Source organism: Camelus bactrianus, chromosome 16 (genome assembly GCF_048773025.1).
Source record: "Camelus bactrianus isolate YW-2024 breed Bactrian camel chromosome 16, ASM4877302v1, whole genome shotgun sequence".
NCBI classification, from domain to species: domain Eukaryota; kingdom Metazoa; phylum Chordata; class Mammalia; order Artiodactyla; family Camelidae; genus Camelus; species Camelus bactrianus.
The window spans coordinates 42,677,308-42,694,755 of record NC_133554.1 but is presented as its reverse complement, the minus strand read 5'-3'; the positions used below and the strand labels follow the sequence as shown (position 1 = coordinate 42,694,755).

General features: G+C 55.6%; 2 protein-coding genes across 4 annotated transcripts; one reads left to right on the top strand and one right to left on the bottom strand.

The window, feature by feature from the left end:
• Positions 1 to 990: 990 nt before the first annotated feature.
• FAM187A (family with sequence similarity 187 member A) lies at positions 991 to 2,881 on the top strand. Its single transcript, XM_010959507.3, has one exon. It carries the CDS (start codon positions 991 to 993, stop codon positions 2,233 to 2,235), a length of 1,245 nt encoding a protein of 414 aa, XP_010957809.2. The 3' UTR covers positions 2,236 to 2,881.
• A 139-nt stretch (positions 2,882 to 3,020) lies between these two features.
• Positions 3,021 to 12,321, bottom strand: GFAP (glial fibrillary acidic protein). Of its 3 annotated transcripts, XM_010959505.3 has the most exons (9): positions 11,557 to 12,286; positions 10,560 to 10,620; positions 10,286 to 10,381; positions 9,314 to 9,475; positions 8,002 to 8,127; positions 7,586 to 7,806; positions 7,007 to 7,050; positions 5,234 to 5,319; positions 3,021 to 4,623 (listed from the first exon to the last, which is right to left on the bottom strand). In XM_010959505.3, the coding sequence occupies exons 1-9, from the start codon at positions 12,102 to 12,104 to the stop codon at positions 4,582 to 4,584; spliced, it is 1,386 nt and encodes a 461-aa protein (XP_010957807.2). In that variant the 5' UTR covers positions 12,105 to 12,286; the 3' UTR covers positions 3,021 to 4,581. The 3 variants fall into 3 exon arrangements, with proteins under 3 accessions (XP_010957807.2, XP_010957808.2, XP_074199391.1); XM_010959506.3 differs by lacking the exon at positions 7,007 to 7,050 and having other exon boundaries at positions 11,557 to 12,311; XM_074343290.1 differs by lacking the exons at positions 3,021 to 4,623; positions 5,234 to 5,319 and adding an exon at positions 5,378 to 6,647 and having other exon boundaries at positions 11,557 to 12,321.
• Between the last annotated feature and the right edge of the window lie 5,127 nt (positions 12,322 to 17,448).

Here is a 17,448-nt window from a genome sequence, read left to right as displayed (position 1 = left end):
GTCATTGGTGGCATTTTTTTGGTGGTTGTCCTGGGGGCTCTGCAGGGCAGTAATGAGAAGCCCACACCTGATTCCCTTCGAGACTTGGAATTTTCACAGCAAAAGCAGGCACTGAATCTCCCCCTCTCCTCCAACTTCTTGTGGGGCTCTGTATTCTGAACTATGTAGGTCCACAGGATGGTCAAGGGCCCAAGAAGTTGAAAGAGTTTTGCTTCCCGTCCTCAGAGTCGGCCAATCCTCTAGCCCATGGCTCTGAGAGATGGGTGTGCACCTAACCAAATGCTGGCGACACCAGTTACAGACTTCAGTCAAAAAAAAGGAAAAATAAAATCGTTAACCTTCCATAGTCAACAAACTCTGATCTCCTCAGCTCTTAACAAGAGTATTTATAACCTAAACCCAATGAATGAACATTTAATTGGCAAGCAATCAAATGCTACTTCATTCCATGTGCAGTGTTTTTCCCCAGGGGCCGAGTTCCAGTGCAGGTTGGGCCTGAAAGCCCCAAGCCATCAGCTCAGGTCTGGTCAGTCTCCCAGACTTCTTAAGATGGCCCGGTGTGCAGGTGGGAGTGTTTCCTTCAACTGCTGAGTTAACCAAAGGGAAGGCCTTTCCACCAGGCAGGAAGGACAGAGCCTGGAGCAGAGAGACAGAGATTTCCCTGTCCCACCACCTGAACCCTTCTCATTCCAGATTCCCCTGACCCATTCTTGGGTGAGTCAGTGTTCTAGAAAGGGAAGAGAGGGCCAGGTTCTAGAATGGTTTTCCCTCAAGATCATGTCTGGAACATTAGAAGGGCATCTTGTACATCAAGTGGGAATAAATTGCCTTGTCTGTGGCAGCTTCCTCTGCAAATTGCGGCTTCTTTTCTTGGCTGCTTAATCCTTCCTTCATATAGATGCCTCCTCCCAGTAGTGATTTCTAGAAGCCCCATAGGCCTTTAGTGCCTTGATTTAGCCCCACTCCCTCAGACCCTTCCCTTGCACGGCCATGAACCTGGCCCACACCACCGTGCTCCTGTGGGTGTGGGGGAGTCTCCAGGCCTTTGAAATCGTGGAGAAGGAGAATATTTTTCAGAGGACCCCCTGCCCAGCTTTCCTGATGTTTGACAATGCAGCCTACCTGGCCGACATGAGCTTTGAGCTTCCCTGCCACTGCAAGCCCGAGGAGGTGTCTGCTGTCGTCTGGTACTATCAGAAGCACCTCGGAAGCAGCCACACCAAAGTGCTGACAGACTTCGATGGGCGGGTGCTGACAGAAGCAGCCCAGGTGCGCGTGGGCAGCGACATGCTGGTCCGCTTCAGCATCCGCATGTTCAGCCTGCTGGTCTTCCGGGCCCAGCCCGAGGACTCAGGCTTGTATTTCTGCGGCACCCGCAAGGGGGACTACTTTTATGCCTTCGACGTGGACATCCAGAGCAGTGAGGGAATGGTGGCCACCTTCAAGGACCAAGGCCAGGAGCCCTTTGCCGATGAGTACCACGGGAGCCTCCATGTCTTCACCACCTTCTGGGAGTGGACTCCCTGCGACCGCTGTGGGGTGCGTGGGGAGCAGTGGCGCATTGGCCTGTGCTACCTGCAGAGCCCAGACCTCTCCCCACGCTACCGCAAGACACGAAGTGACGTGGTGTCCTGTGGTTCGCAGGCTGTGCCGAGAAAGCTTCGGGCCAAGGCCAGTGACCATACCCCTGAGCTGCTCGTTCAGAGCTGCGTGGTCCCCTGCGAGAATAAGAAGAAGATCCAGGAGGGCGTGATGGCCATTATCAACTATGTGTCCAAAGTGGGCAGCCGGCCCTGGGTGCCCCAGGTGCCCATTCAGTTCCACCAGCAGAGGCTGGGCCATGGACTCATCATCTCCTGTCCGGGGGCCCGGCCAGAGCATGCCGTGGCCTGGGACAAGGACCACCAGTACCTCTACCGCACGCAGTACCTGAAGGGCGTCAACCGGTCCATGAGGGTGTTCATTGACCACGGCAACCATCTCCACATCCGCTTCACCCAGCTGGGAGACCGGGGCATCTACTACTGCTGGCGGCAAGGGGTGCGCATTGCTGGGTTCCGACTGGGCGTGACATCTCGAGGCCGCTACCCCGTCTCACTTTCTGACCCCGAGACTCGCGCCGCCGTGGTGCTCACCCTGATAGGTTACTTGCTCATCACGTTCATCTTTGTCACCATTCACCTCTGTCGTTGCTGCTGTTACTTATTGCGCTGTTGTCCCAACTTCTCCCTCTAGGCTCTCTCTTGCCCAGTTGTGCTTAAATGTGTTTGTTAAAAGATACCAGATGCCTCTGGGTGATCATCTTCGGCTGGGACATGTGGCAAGGGCATGTGGACAAGGTTGTCAGCTATAACCTGCTTCCCTTTTTCATGAGTGAGTCTGGGACAGGATATGAGAAATGGGGAAGCCTGAGGCAGGTGGGAGATGGGGGACTGAGGCCGGGATGGAAGTAGCTAGGATGTACATGTCTTCTGATTTTACACTCAGAGAAGGGAGAAGTGAACTTAATGTTTATCAAATGGCCTATTTGGTGTTGAACAGTGTTTGAGGTCCTTTATTTTCTTGTCCTCAAAGATTGCCAAGTGAACAATGGTTGAATTGGGGGTAGCAGAGAGAGGAAGAAGAGAGTCAGGGTACCTAGTATATATCCTCTTTGCCTTCCTCCCCAGCCTTGTCCTGGGACTGGCAGGTAGAAACAGTAGGTTGGGGAATAAAGGCAGAAACTAGAACAGGGGGAATGGGTGAGGAAAGTGGAGATTGAATTGAGGGTTTTCCTAAGACACTGCACCCAGCCTGGGGGCTGGGGGTGAGAAGAGAGGCAGGAACCAAAGGCAGGGGGAGGGGCACCAGGGCTGCAGGGCCGAGCAGAGTTGGAGGTGGGATTTGTCATGTGGCTGCTGCTGAAGGAGCCTGGGGTTCCAAGATGATCAGTGATAAGAAGCAAGTCATGTCTTGTCCAAGGCTGCTTTCTGCCCCCTTCCCGCAGCCCCATCCTCTACCAAACAGATCAGAGTCCACTCTGGGGAAGGCCACAGCAATTGTCTTTATTTATGTCAGTGACTACAGGCAGCAGCAGTGCCCTGAAGATTAGCAGAGTGGGTGGCAGGAGGGAGTGGGGGAAGGACACCCAGTCTTGGAAAGAGTGAGGGACTCCTACTTCTCCCTCCCTCTAGCCCCAGAGGGGAGAGGGGGACCCTGTAGGGGGCCTTCTGAGCCCCACTTGTGGGCACCGATGATCTCGCACCCACCAGTCTTTTGGTGGACAGCAGAACAAGTGCCCTGCCCCAAGCTGTCCTGCCTCCAGGCTTCAGGAACACAAACCATTGTCTTCACTCTGCATGTGTCTCTCATCCAATTATAAAATAGGATGCTACCTAAAACATGGGAGTGCGTTTGGTATTTGAGTAAGAGGGGCCCACAGGGGCCTTGGCTTAGGGAAGAGCAGCAGGCACTGTGGAAAGGAGAGGGTCAGGCGCGCAGCAGAGGCTCAGCCAGCAGTATTTGCTGGGGTCGGGAGGCGGCAGCTGCAGGGGCTGACAGGCCTGGGTGGACAGAGATTACACAGCAAGGAAGGGGCCTTTAGAACTGGGACAAAGTGGGCCTTGCCCCCTTGGACAGCAGCCTCTTCCTTTCCTGTTTCAGCATCTTTAAGAGGATGAGACACTTTCTTGATTCCCACGATCCAGAGGCCAAATGTAACTGCTCACGCACAGCCCCCCAACTCTGATGTCTAGCATCATCCCAACTACCTTCTCCACCATCTCTACCTGCCCCACCTCCAGCCTGTATGGGGGGAGTCCTCCTGGGCTTGACCTCTCTGTACCCACACCTAGGGGCCAGGACCCCCTCTACTCCTCCCCAGCACCCCTTCCCTTACCACTTACACTATAGTTCGCCCAAGTGCTGAGAACCAAGCTCCCATGGGCCCACAGCCTGCCCACGTGGCTGCTCAGTGGGGCTGAGACACTTGAACCATCACTCAGGAGGCTCCTCTTCGATTTGGGCAGGCCAGGAATTCTGTCTGGTGACTACTCCAGGTGGCAGGGTAGCCCCACCCACCCGCAGGCTGGTCAGGGTTAGTCTAGAAGAATAAGCCTCTGGCCAGGGCCGCCGTGCCTGTGAGGACTTCCCCTTCCTGTCTCAGAGTCCTGGTTTTCCTCCAGCAGCCCGAGGAAACTCAAAGGCCCAGTTCCCAGATACCCCCAGACACCTCAGGCTCTGGCAACAGTTGCCATGACAACAGGGATTCGGGAGATGGAGGGTGATTTATTAGGTCTCCCTGCCCTCCCCAACTTCTCTCTTCCCTCCCAATTCTAACCCAAGCTGCTGGCCATGCCCCTCCCAGCCGCCCCTTCGGGGTGAGTGCCCTGTTAGTTGGACTTGCTGGGTACGGGGTGGGTGCTGTCTGGCAGACTTAATGCTGATGGAGCCTAGGGCAACAAGCTGGTATAGAGATAGAGAGGGAAGAGGAGCAGCTGCGGGGGTGGGAACTCAAGTCTGGGGAACACAGCTAGTAGAGGAGGGGCAACTACCCCGACTCCTGCTGCAGGCTCCTCATACTGTGACTGGGTGGGTCCTGCCTCACATCACGTCCTTGTGCTCCTGCTTGGACTCCTTAATGACCTGCAGGGGACAGAGAAGCTGCCACAGTTAGGAGCTCACACAGATTCCAAGTCTACCACTGCTAGGCTATGTGACCTTGGACAAGTCCCCAGCCTTCCTGGGTCATCTTTTCTAGGGTAGTAGCCAGAAGACGCCCATGCAGCAGTCAGAGAGGAAGATGAAGTAACACTGGTAAGCACCTAGCACTGTGCGTGGCACGTGGTGAGCTGATGACATAAGATTAGCTAGTACTGTTGCTGGTGGGATGGGGAGGGGGCCATGCCTAGTCCCCTCTTCCCAATCTTCTGGCAAGTTCCTTTCACTAAGCTGAAGTTGAAAGTTGGGAGTGAAAGCTGCTAACTATAATTTTCTTTCTCTCTCCCCCAGGCCTGGTGTTGGGGGTGAGAAAGGGAAAAAGCCAGAATCAGGACCCCATCCAGTGACCTAGGCACCCAGGCTCCCCTTAAAACTGCCAGTGGAGGGGCTGGGGTAGTAAATTACATTTGGGTTCTTTCTGTCTTCCAGAGCCTCCCCAGGGAGCTCTTGTGAGTTATTGGGGCCCTTCCATGTGCCAGTCCAGGCTTTCTTCCTGAGCCTGAAGGGACCAGAATCTGAGGTCTGCCCTCCTCACCTCTCCATCCCGCATCTCCACGGTCTTCACCACGATGTTCCTCTTGAGGTGGCCTTCTGACACGGACTTGGTGTCCAGGCTGGTTTCTGCAGGTGTGAAGAGAGGAGGCCTCCGTGAGCTCTCAGGGCACTAGACATCCTCTCCCACCCCCGGTTTCCCCATAAAACCCCCAATCACGAGTCCAAAAGCCTATCCAACACAGCAGAGAGGGCCTAGTTTTTCCAAAGGGGCTGGTGACCTCCTAAATCTCCACCATGCTAGGCAAGTCCTGGCCGCTCCGTCCAGTGCTCTGCTCACTTTGCTGGCCTGGCTGCCTTTTAGTCCCTCTGCAAGCCCTTGCCTGGCTTCCTGACAACCCAGTGCCATGCCAAGGAACGAACACGTGGGCTCTGAAGTCAGGCAGGTCAGAGCTTGAGTCCCAACTCAGCCACACGACTGTGGGCAAGTTGATTTACTTCTTCCAGCCTCAGTTTCCCCATCTGCAAAATGGAGATGCTGGTATCTACCTCCCGAGGTGAGAGTGAGGAGTCAGTTCACTGTGATAGTGTGTGCTAAGCGACTGGCACATATTAGTGCTCAGTACATGTGGGTCCCCTCCCCATTCCTACTTCTCTCTGCCACTTCTCTGGGCCCTAGTGACCCTTTACTGTCTGGCAGTTGGCAGTGTTGCCTCTACCTGGTCTGCCTTCTGATGCTGAACTAAGCCCTGACACATGCATAGCTAGTGTTCCTAAATTTCTAGCCCAGAATTTTTCTCCTTAGCTAAGAATCATGTGAGGGCCACATATGAGTAAGAAGTAATTTAGATTTTCCCCTCCTCAGAGAGAAAAATATAACATGTCACACTCACTAATATATAAAATTAAGAGCAGGGAACATAAAATTTTATTCACTCCAAGAGGAAATAATCCTCTGGGCTGAATCAGCACTGAGCTGAACAAGGGAGTCTCAGGGAAAGAAGAATCATAGGGCACAGTGAGACCCTAGGAACCCTCCCAGTGGTGGGGAAGAGCGGAGGCAGAGGCTGGTGTTTGCTCAGAGGCCCCAGAGCATCCCATCTGAGCACCCGAGGACTTACCACCTTGAACACCAGCCAGCTCTGCTACCTTAAGCTACATTTACCCTGTGCCAGGTCCAGGGCTGGGCGCTGAGGTTGCTGGGGAAATGACACAGGCTTGGCCCTTTAGAGAAACCTAGGAGGGGGGAGCCCAAGAGGATGGGGAAAATGGGCTTGGTGAGGCTCGCCCCCTGTCAAGCTGAGAAAAGCACAATGTCTAAGAGGCAGGCAGCTAACCGAGAGCCGGCGGGGCTCCGTTTACAATCTGGTGAGCCTGTATTGGTATAACTTGTATTGTGAGGCTTTTGAGATGTCTTGTGACCTTGTGACCTTCCCCTTCTTTGGTGCTTTTGCCCCCTGTAGTGACAAGCAGTTAAGAAAACACAAACATCAAACACTCGGATGGGTAGAGCTTGCTCAGGGATCTGCGGACAGGACAGAGGTTAAGACCCTCACCCAGATTTACAGTGGAACAGGGAGCGGGGGTGGGGGGTGGGACACAGGGCAGAGCAGGACAGGAGTGGCCGCAGGCCTCACCTGCATGCCCTGGGGTGGTGTGTTCTGCCTAGAAGTTCTGTGGTAAATCATGAAGGCCCCCAAGGAGAGCCCCAGACCCCTTTGCCCTAGTCCTCGGCCCCAGGCCAGAGCCACAACCGACAGGCTCGGGGGAAAGGGCAGGAATCCAACACTCTGCCCACAGGCCCTGCTCTACTGACCTCGGATCTGCAGGTTGGAGAAGGTCTGCACAGGAATGGTGATGCTGAAAGACAGCAGAGGGAGAGAGGTGACCAGGCTGCCCGAGGACATCCCCAGGCCAAGTCCTGGTCTAGGGTCATCATGATAGCCTCAAACCCTTTTCCTTGGCAGGAAAGGCCAACCCCATGTCTTAGCTTCCCCAGCAGCCAGCACAATCTCTGGAGCTATCTGTGAGGGGAACATCTCTAATCAAAGGGAAGTGTATGCTCCTAGGATGTGGGGGAGGGAGTAGAGGTGGGGGTGGAGAGGCAGGAGTGGCAAAGAGAGTTCCTAGGAGGCAGAATAGACTCGACAGGGGAAAAAAAGTCCGATCTTTGTTGGTGAGCCTCTTAATTTGGGAGGTGACCCAAGTCCTCACCCTGGGACCTAATCCATATCAGTTGAACTGAATCCACTCATTCATTCCTCAGACATTTACTGAATACCAATTGTGTGTTAGGCAAGTGCTGCACTGGCCACTTGGATAGGAGGGGGCTGGACGCAGGGCTGAGTAAGACAGTCCCTGAAGGGAGCAAGGCGACTCTAGGGAGAGGCCTCACCGGTTCTCCTCGCCCTCCAGCAACTTCCTGTAGGTGGCGATCTCGATGTCCAGGGCCAGTTTGACATTCAGCAGGTCCTGGTACTCCTGCAGGTGGCGGGCCATCTCGTCCTTGAGACTCTGCCCCTCCTCCTCCAGCCGGGCCAGCGCCTCCTGGTAATTCACCGCCTCTCGCACGTGACGCTCCTCCTGCTCACGCATCTGCCTCTCCAGGGACTCGTTCTGTGGGTGGAGCCGGCCAGTCTGGAGGCCCCACTCCTGCCCTGCCCCCGTCGCGTCTGAGTGACTTTTCAGAGCCCCGCGCCCCGCCCTGGTCCCAGCCCCTGGCTTTTCTCCAGCATCTACGGTTGGTTGCAGGTCTCCTCCTCCGGTTCGGCAGCCTCAGCTCTCCAACCCCGTCCCCGTGCCCGCACTCACCGTGCCGCGCAAGGATTCCAGGTCGCAGGTCAAGGCCTGCAGCTGGCGCCGATAGTCGTTGGCTTCGTGCTTGGCCTGGCGGAGCAGCTCCGCGTTGCGGGCAGCGGCGTCAGTCAGGTCCGCAAACTGGATAGGGAGAGGGCCTTATGCTGAGGGGCGGGCTGGGACTGCGTATCGCCGGAGCTGTGTGAGCCCATGGGAAGGCACGGGAAATCGGGGGGGGGGGGACTCCGGGGTTGTCCAGCTCACCCCAGACCATTGGCCCCGGGTAGGATTATTCCCAGCGACTATGGCCCACGGATAGGGGACACAGAAGCCACTGCTATGTCTCCAGCACCTAGCACAGTGCCTGGGCAGGGAATGAATGAACAGTGTTTGCCACAGAATCCAGAATCTCCAGCCCTGGCAGCTTCATCTACAGGACTGAACCCTGTCCTCCCCCACCATACACAGGGGCTTCTGGTGAGCAGAGGCCTGGGTTCCAATAGCCCTCCATCCCCCAGCTTGCAGTCAAGCCTTAACAGCTCCATCACGCCTTGACCTACTCAGAACCATCATTAGCTTCTGCCATTTACACTCCTCAGCTCCATGCTCTGGGCCAGGATCTCTGGGCCGCCAACTCTCTGTGCTTTTTGGCCTCTATTCAGGCTCTGTCCTGCACTCTGAATGCCCCTTGCCTCTTCTCTTTATGTTCACAGTCTGCCAGTCCTGCCTGGCCCAGTGCCCTCCCTTCTATGATATTCTCCCTGCCCCCACACCACATATAAACTCTGCCCTACAGTGTTCTCCGTAGACATCATATTTGGGTGGCATCACTTCTCCCTGGTCAGACATGTCTCTGTATCCTAGGAAGTGCCTGGCATGCAGTAGATACTCAATGACCTAGGACATAGATGGCAGAGGCATCAAGAATGTAGGCTCCCAAATGAGATAGCTAGGATTGGAAATTCAGCTCTACTGCTTAGGAGCAGTGTGACTCTGGGCAAATTAGTTAACCTCTCTGGACTTCATTTCAATCATCTATCAAAGAACAATACCTACGTCATAGTAAGATAATCTATGCAAAGCACAGGGCCTAATACACAACAGTGTTGGCTAACAGTAATAGTAGCAATAATATTCCTACTAATAAGTACTTATTGGAAGTAATAGTGCCTGTGTGACCCTGGGCAAGTCATTTCAGTTTTCTGGTGAAGGTCAGTCACTCAGAGGGGATCCTCGCCCAGCTTTCTCCACTCCCCTCCGCCAGTTCTTTTGTATGGAGCCAGGAGAGCTGCCTGGAGCAGGCATGGTGGCCCATAGTTAGAGCTACCTTGGACCGGTACCACTCCTCTGCCTCATGCATGTTGCTGGAAGCCACTGCCTCGTACTGCGTGCGGATCTCTCTCAGGGCTGCTGTGAGATCGGGCTTGGCCACATCCATCTCCACATGGACCTGCTGCTGAGCCAGCTGCTCCTGGAGCTCCCGCACCTCCTGGCCAGGGTGAGAGAAGGGATTCCAAGGCTCAGGGACCAGGCTGCAACTGGGGTTTCCCCATAGCATCATGCCCTCTTCTGCCTGCCCCTCAGACACAGACATTGACTAAGGGAAATGGGGCATTCCTAGTTGGAGGAAGTGGCATGGCCCAGGCTAGAGGAGGCAGAGGGTAGTTTGGGGGCTTCATGGTGTCCTCCCCCCAGGTCCAGAAGGCAGGAGCACTGAAATTGTATCTTTGTTCTCATGGGACAGGGACAGTCCCTGTGTTGTGGGTGTGCCTGCGGGTTCCCAGTTTCCATGAGGTCATAGATTCTGAATCCATAAATCTGAAGTCACAGCTCAGTGGGGTCTTTTTGTAATGAATGGCTCTCATTTAAATGGAGACAGATGGCAGAGGGGTTGGAGTCAGAGACTAACTATGTGACCTTAGCAAGTTCTTTAACCTCTCTGGGCTTCAGTGTCCTCCTCTGTGAAAAGGCGATAACGCAGGAAGGGTTCCTATCTCATGGGCTGTAGTGAAGAGAAATATGGGGCAATAAGGTCTGTTGTAATTCTCAGTAAGTCGAGTGTGCGTCTTGTGTGCATTTTACCAGGGGCTGAGGATGCTTTCTTACCTGTCTCTATCTGTCTTCCCTAGTCTCTCCCTGACACTCTCTCTCGTTTTCTTTCTTTCTCTTCAATCTGTTTCTTTCTCTCTGGCTCTGAATATCTCTCCATCTCTGAATATCTCTCAGTCTCAGTCTCTCTGTCTCTTTCCCTCAATTCCAATTTCTGTGTTGGCCTTTCTTCCATCTGCCCCAGCCTTACCTCCTCATGGATCTTCCTCAAGAACCGGATTTCCTCCTCCAGAGACTCAGTCTTCCTCTCCAGATCCAGACGGGATAGGGTGGCTTCATCTGCCTCCTGGAGTAGAGAGGGGGCAGAGGGCCACTCTGACCCCACTCCCTAGTCTTATCTAATCCCTCCTTTTGTGGCAGAGGGGAGCAGCACATTGCTCTGGAGGGCTGGACTTCAGAGCTGTGTTTGGGTGGGCTGCCATCAACCCCTTCCCCACTCCCCAGCCCCTCCCCACCGCCCTGACCTGTCGATAGGCAGCCAGGTTGTTCTCGGCCTCCAGCCTCAGGTTGGTTTCATCCTGGAGCCTGGGGTAAGGGGACACATTCCTGGGTCCAGGTTCTTCTGAGGACTTTTGGACACCTACCCTAGAGGAGGCTGCCAGAGGGACCCCCCGCCCGACAACCCAGAACCAGTGGAGTGGCAGGAGGAGTGAAGGGCCAAAGGATCCTAGACAGAGCCTTGGCCAGGAGGGTGAGCAGGCAAGGGCTTTTGCTTTAACTCATTACCTAAGGTGCCTTATCAGGGTTGGTGCACCTGCTTCTGCTCACACAGGCGCTTCCACCAACGTATACTCACTGCTGCACGCACACATACGCACACACACATCCTCCCACACTTGAGGGCACCCACACATGCCCTGCCAACTCAGCAGAGACTGTGCCCTGGGGTTTCCTCTGACCTATGGAAAAGAGTTTTATGAAGATCTCTACTTCACAGCTGAGCAAGTGTAAGTGCCTTAACCGGGGTCATAAGCTGGCAACAGGCAGAGTCACCTGTGTTCTGAAGCCAGGACGCGGCCTTCCTGCTCTATCCCGTACTTCCTTTCCCCTCTGAGCCCAGTCCTCCTAGTGCACAATCTTCCCTTCCAATTCCTTCTCGGTACACACCCGGGCTCAGAATAGGTGCGCACCCCGCCCACAGTCACAAGGCCCCACGGTGAATGAGAAACCAGAGACCCTGCCTGCTGGGGTCCCTGACTCTCCTGCACAGCTTTCCCCAGGTGAGAGTACCTGGCTCCCAGGCAGAAGGTCTTTGAGAGTTAGATTCCTGAGACTCTGGGGCCTCCTCCCAGGCCCCCCACCATCTTTGGAAGCAAAGACAGCCCTCCCCTCCCAGAGATGGGGAATCCCATGGGCAAGGAGGCCAAGCCCCTGCTCGAGACCCTGCAGGCCTGCAGGTGATCCCTCTTGGGGGCTCAGTCCTCCCTTTTCACGAAGGCCCCTCCACAACCCCCTCCTCACTTCTGCCTCAGGGTGCCCAGGTCCTGTGCCAGATTGTCCCTCTCCACCTCGAGCCGGGCGCTGTTGGCAGTGAGTTGATCCAGCCGCAGCCGCAGCTCACGCAGCTCTGCCTGGTAGACGTCGGCCAGCTTGGTGGGCTCCTTGGCCCGCAGCTGGTTCAGCTCGGCAGCCAGCGCCTTGTTCTGCTGTTCCAGGAAGCGCACCTTCTCAATGTAGCTGGCAAAGCGGTCATTGAGCTCCATCATTTCTGCTCGCTCACTGGCCCGGGTCTCCTTGAAGCCGGCGTTGAGTGCCCCGCCCAGGGAGAAGTCCACCCTGGCCGGCAGTGGAGGTGGCATTCGAGCCAGGGACAGGCGGGTGCCAGGACCCAGGCGGCGGCCCCCCACCACCATCTCTGAGGAGGAGACATAGGAGCGGCGAGCAGATGAGGTGACCCGTCTCCTCTCCATTGTGGCCTGGCTCTGCCCGCTCCTGGGATGTGCAGGCTTTATGGAGGAGTGGGCCGGCCTGGCATGGCCCAGGATGCCCCCGGCAACGCCCCCTGGCATAGTCTGAGGAGGTGGGGCTGGGCTGTGGCCCAGCCATGGGGAGAGCTCCTCTCACCCCATCGAGGTCACTGTGCCCAGAGGCAGGGCCTCCTGGGCACGCCAGCCCCGGCCTGGCTACAGACATGGGTACTAGTAGGCAGTGCCTGGGGCAGATGCTAAGTCTGGGGCTCTGACCACTGGGCAAGGAGACCCTTTCTCTAGGAAGGTGGGTCAAGGAAGGGCTGGACCAGATGACCTCTGACCTGCCTTCTAACTCTTAGATCCCATGACCCAGGCCTTCCTCACTCAGCATTCTCCTTTGAGAGCCTGCTAGATGCTGGGAATTTGGCGAAGAACAAGTCTGTTCTGAACCCTCAAGGAACAGCCTATGTTACAGTTTCCTTCCAGCCTCATTCCCAACAGATTCCCAGAGACCTCCCCTCTGAATACAGGCATCCAGCATTCCTGCTTTCTCTCTGTTCCCTGGAGTTGTGGGGCTGTGGGTTGTAATTAGAACCAGCCCTTTGTCTGAAGGGTCAATTAAGGCCTCTATCTAGCAGTGGAGGGGATGATGGAAGGAACATGGGGCCCTTGATAGGAAAGAGGGGGCCGGTGCTGCCCTCCCTGGTCCTCTCCTTGGGCCACTCTTAATCCCTGGCCTCAGCCCCACTGTGCTCACCCCTTCCTTGCTCAGCCTCCCTGCACCCCCACCCAGATCCCAGGCCTTGACAGCTCCACAAAGCAGTTACGAATGAGCTGGCTGTCCTGACTTCCATCTTTGTTCCTGTAACACCCTGTTTCCCTGGCCACCCCTCACCTCACTCTCATGCTGGAGATTTATTTCCTTCGAGTTCCCACATACCAGGCTGAGAAGCTGGGAAAGGTCTCTGGGGAGGGGTAAGTTTGGGAACCTAGGAGCCAGTGGGTCCAAACTGGGAGCCTGGGGCCTGAGCCCTGTTGCTCCTTGAGATTTCAGATCCACTCACCCTTTCTATCTGGTCCTGCAGGGTCAGCATCCTGCCTGGGCCCCTCACCCGTCTGTGTCCCTGGACTTCTGGGAAGTGGCAGCCTTCCTCTCCCTGCCCCCACCCCTGCCCACTGCCCATGCCTGGGCCGCTGAGCCCTTTTCCCGGGCACTTGCTGAATGGAGCCTTGTTCTCCACCACCGGTGAGGGCGTCGCACTGTGAGGGCAGCCCCCAGGGGGCTGTGCTGTTTTTATCCCAAGATGCCAGCCTGTTAGGCGGGGTGCAGCCCAAGCCCCTTGCTCAAAGAGCTTCTCGGAAAGCATCTGAAGGGGGTTGGGGTGCAGTGGGAAGCAGGCTCTGTGCCCACCTCTGACCGTTGTCTCTGTGCCAAGGTGAGTCATTCCGTGGGCACCAGGGGAAGGCTGTGGGGGGTAGCCCAGCACTGCCAGGTCTCCAGCTCTGCAGACAAGGCCTGGCTACTTGCCCCCCTCCCCAGCCCTCAGAGCCAACTCATCCCCTGAGTTCCTCTCCAGGCAATGCCCCCTCCTCCAACACCCTGAGAGATGCTCTTCATTTGGGTGTGTTATGGGCTGCTTGCCAAGATTTCCCCATGAGTCTCAGGCAGAGAGAGAGATGAGAGTCCCTAATTCTGACCCTGGACCTGAGCAGTATCATGGGGAGGGGGGAATCTTGAGGAGGAATGTCCAGTGTCTTGATCCTGTTGCGGGTTGGGGAGCTAGGGAAGGACCACGTGGGGGTGGGGTTAAAGAAAGAACAAAACTGGGGGACAAACCCTTGTTCCAACCTCTCTCCGTGGCTAGGAGTGGCTGTCCTTCCAGCTTGCCAGGCAAGTCACAGTGTTTGGCCTTCTCTCTTTGTACAAGTGAAATCTAGTTGAAATGAGCGCAAAGCGGTCCTGGAGGGAAAAGATGTAATAGAGCAGGAAGGGCTTGTCAGGGATGTTCAGTCACTGTACCTTTGTCTGTGAGACACAGGCTTGTTCCAGCAGCGGCAGATGAGGTCCCCTCTTCACCCCTTCAGCCACCTCGCTGAGCCCCTGTCACAAGCCCAGGCCCTCTCACTTCCTCTTCAACCCCCATCTGATCTTCAGACCATCCCCACACTCAGCCCTTTACTATCTGAAGATGTCCACATAGAGAATCTATCAGAAAACACAGATTAACAAAACAAGATAATTAATTAGCCATAATTCTGCCACCTGGAGATATAAACATGACCAGATTTTTTCTGTACATAGAAATCAATTTTTTTAAGTGGCCTCATGCGGTACAAATTATTTTGTAATTTGCTTTTTTCACTCAACAATATGTTGAGAACATCTTTCCATATCAATAAATATTTATCTACATCATCATTTTAGCAGCTGCATGATTTTCCACTACATGCATTATTGTAACCAAGCCCTATTCTTGGCCAAGTATGTCCCTCTTTCTCTGCTCTAGATCACATTATGATACGTATCTGCCCCAGGCGGGCACAGCTCCCAGCCTCCACCTCTACCCTACCCTGCTGGCCTGGCTCAGGGCCCCTTCTCTGTGGCGCCTCCTCTCCTGCTTCCCCAGTCAGAGGGCTTCATCATTTCCAGCCTCAGGCCAGTCCCTAGACTGACTTCTGGACCAGATAGCAGAATGCTGTGGGCTGTGGGGAGAGGATGTCTGGACACCCTTTTGTCCCTCGACTTCTGCCCACTGGCTTTGGTTGTGCCCCTGCCCCTCTCCCAGTGCCTGGCACAGCATGGCGGTCAGCCGTGTGAGTGGGATGGAGAGAACATGGGTCTCTGGCCAACCCCTTGCTAACGGCTGAGTCCATCTATCCCGTGACCCATCCCTGAGGAAGGGAATGGAGCCCCAGTAACCACTAGATGGCAGTGCTCAGCTGCCCAGGTCCGAGCAGCGTCTTGGCCATTTGGAGCCCTTTGGAGGCAGGAAGAAAGCTGGTCTCACAGCTGTAGGCAGGTTTTCGAAAACCCAAATGTGCGCCACCCAGAGGTGTGCCTCTGACTGCTGTGGCAGTGCCCTTTAGGGGCTGGAGCAAGGCCATGGCCACTCAATAGCTGTCTGATCTTGGCCAACTCAGGAACCTTCTCTGAGTCTCTATTTCCACATCTGTAAAATGGGACTCTACATACTCACTTATAAGGTAGTTATGAGGAAAAAAATCATGAACCCTGGTCTCAGCAGGTGCTCCACAAGTCATAGCTTTCATTTAATAACACCTACTGGGTGCTTTACCTGTTTCTATGTTGGCATATCTGTGTTGGGGTGGGCCTGGTGGGGGGTGGGAGTTGGGTCTTCCAGGGGAGCTGCCATGTCCCATTGATTCCATTGGGGTTGGGCAGTGACAGTGTAGGCAGGACTCCACAAAAGACAGTAATCTGGCGGTGTGGACAGAATGTGTGTGTGTTGTGGGGAAGCAGCCAGTGAAGAGAGGCTGGGAGTCAGTGCCATTTGCCCCCAGACTACTACTTGTTTGTGGCTTTGGGTCTTTCAGGGGACATGTGAGAGTTATGTCCCAATGTCCTGGAGGAGTCTCAGTAGAGGTTGTTCCCCACCCTGCTTTCTCACCTCCCCGACTCCCCCAGTGGGCTCTGTCCCTCCATCCTTGCCCTTCCCCAGCTCTACACTTGAGGCCCACAGCTCCACTGGCTTGGGAAGCTCTTAGTGTGTCAACATCTGTCCTGGGTGTGGGTCCCTACTGCACTTCAGCCTGAGGCTTCCCAGGGACACGACACCCCATCCCCGACAGATAGGGACTTCCTGATGCTAGACCTATGTCTTCTCATCAGACTGGGAGCCCCCTAAAGATAGTGTCTGTCTCCTCCTTCAAACTCAGGCACCCACAGACAGGAGCCGCTCTCTCCCCTTGGATGGGAGCCACCTGATATGAGAACCCATGGTTCACTGTCAGCTGGGAGCACCCTGAGGGCAGGGTTTGTCTCTCCTTTCTGTTGGAAGACGGCTGCCCCAAGCCAGGACAGTTCCTTCTCCCATCCTCAGCCAGGCTCTGCTGGTTAGAAAAGCCCAACTTCTGTGGCTACAGAATGGTTCCCGGCTGAACCCCCAGACTCCTTCCCCTTCTCTTCCCTGGCCCCTCAGCCATTGGCGGCATCAGCTCATGTGAAGGTGACTTCACAGACCCAGGGGCTAGGCTGCTGCGTTGGGGTTAATAAGGTTGGGCACTTGCTCCCCCCATTTCTCCCCACCCAGCCAGTCTCCCTCTAGCCTGCCCCCCACCTCCCAGCCTCTAACCCTGACACCAGCTCTTTGATTGCATTCCCTGATATGCTCTGCTCCCCACTCCCTTCCATCTCCCTGCCTGACTGCGTCCCTTTGGGAGGGGGAGAGGCGAGGACCAGATGTGTCCCTGGTGGGGAGAGAGGGCTAGCGGGCAGCCTGTTATTTCCAATCCAGTGACCCTCCAAATGGACAGGATGAGCCAGGAGAGGCAGGGCTGCGGGCGAGCCGAGGGGACTCCAGGGGTGAGTTGGAAAACACAACCATGGTCTCCAGGCCGCTGAGGGTGACTCTCGCCCCTTCCTCCCGCTACAAACTTCATTGCAAGCCCTCCTGGGTCCCTCTTCACAAAAGAACCATAGAGGAGGGGAAGACAGCCAGGATCCTAACCAAACCTAGCCGAGAGCCAAAGGGACATTCTGGGGAACTTGGAGGCAGATGAGCAGGGAGATATCTGGGAGGCAGTACACCTAAATTAGCAGCTGCCAAGGAGGTTCCGCATGAAATCCCCTATGGGAGCCAAGCCGATGGCTGGTGGTGGGGAGGACCCAGTGGAAAAAGCCCAGTCCTCTCCTCTTGACAGATTCCAACACTGACGGAGGTCTGGGTTTACACTCAGGTGACAAGGACTCCATCCTGAGTCTCTGTGTGATGGGACCATGTCTTGTTCTGTGTCTGTAGCTCCTGGCACTGAGCCTGATTCTCTGAACTGGGCAGGAATTTGGGCCCCAGGGTGGAGTCCAGACATGAGCTATGGGGCCTGGTGTTGGTGCAAAGAACCTGGAAGAGAGAACTTCTAAAGTCCCAGAAGTGGAGAGAGGGGCTCTGCCCAGGGCCCCAAGGTGGAAGAAGCAGGCTGAAACGGAAGGGGGCCTTGGAGCAGGCGGACCCACAGTGGATGGGGGAACCATTGATTGCCGCCTCTCACGGATGACTCTATGTGAGAACAATCCAATCTCAGAGCCTCATCGCTGCCCACGGAGGTCAGCTGGGAGCTTGGCTGTCAGCTCGCTGCCCCCCTCAGCCCCTGCCAGCTCCCCGGACCAGCCAGGCTTCCTCCCCTCAGCCCGACCTCCCGTGATTGAGGGCAGGAGCCACACGTGCTTAACTTCATCGGCAGAGTCTTTGTGCATTTAATGGGTCAC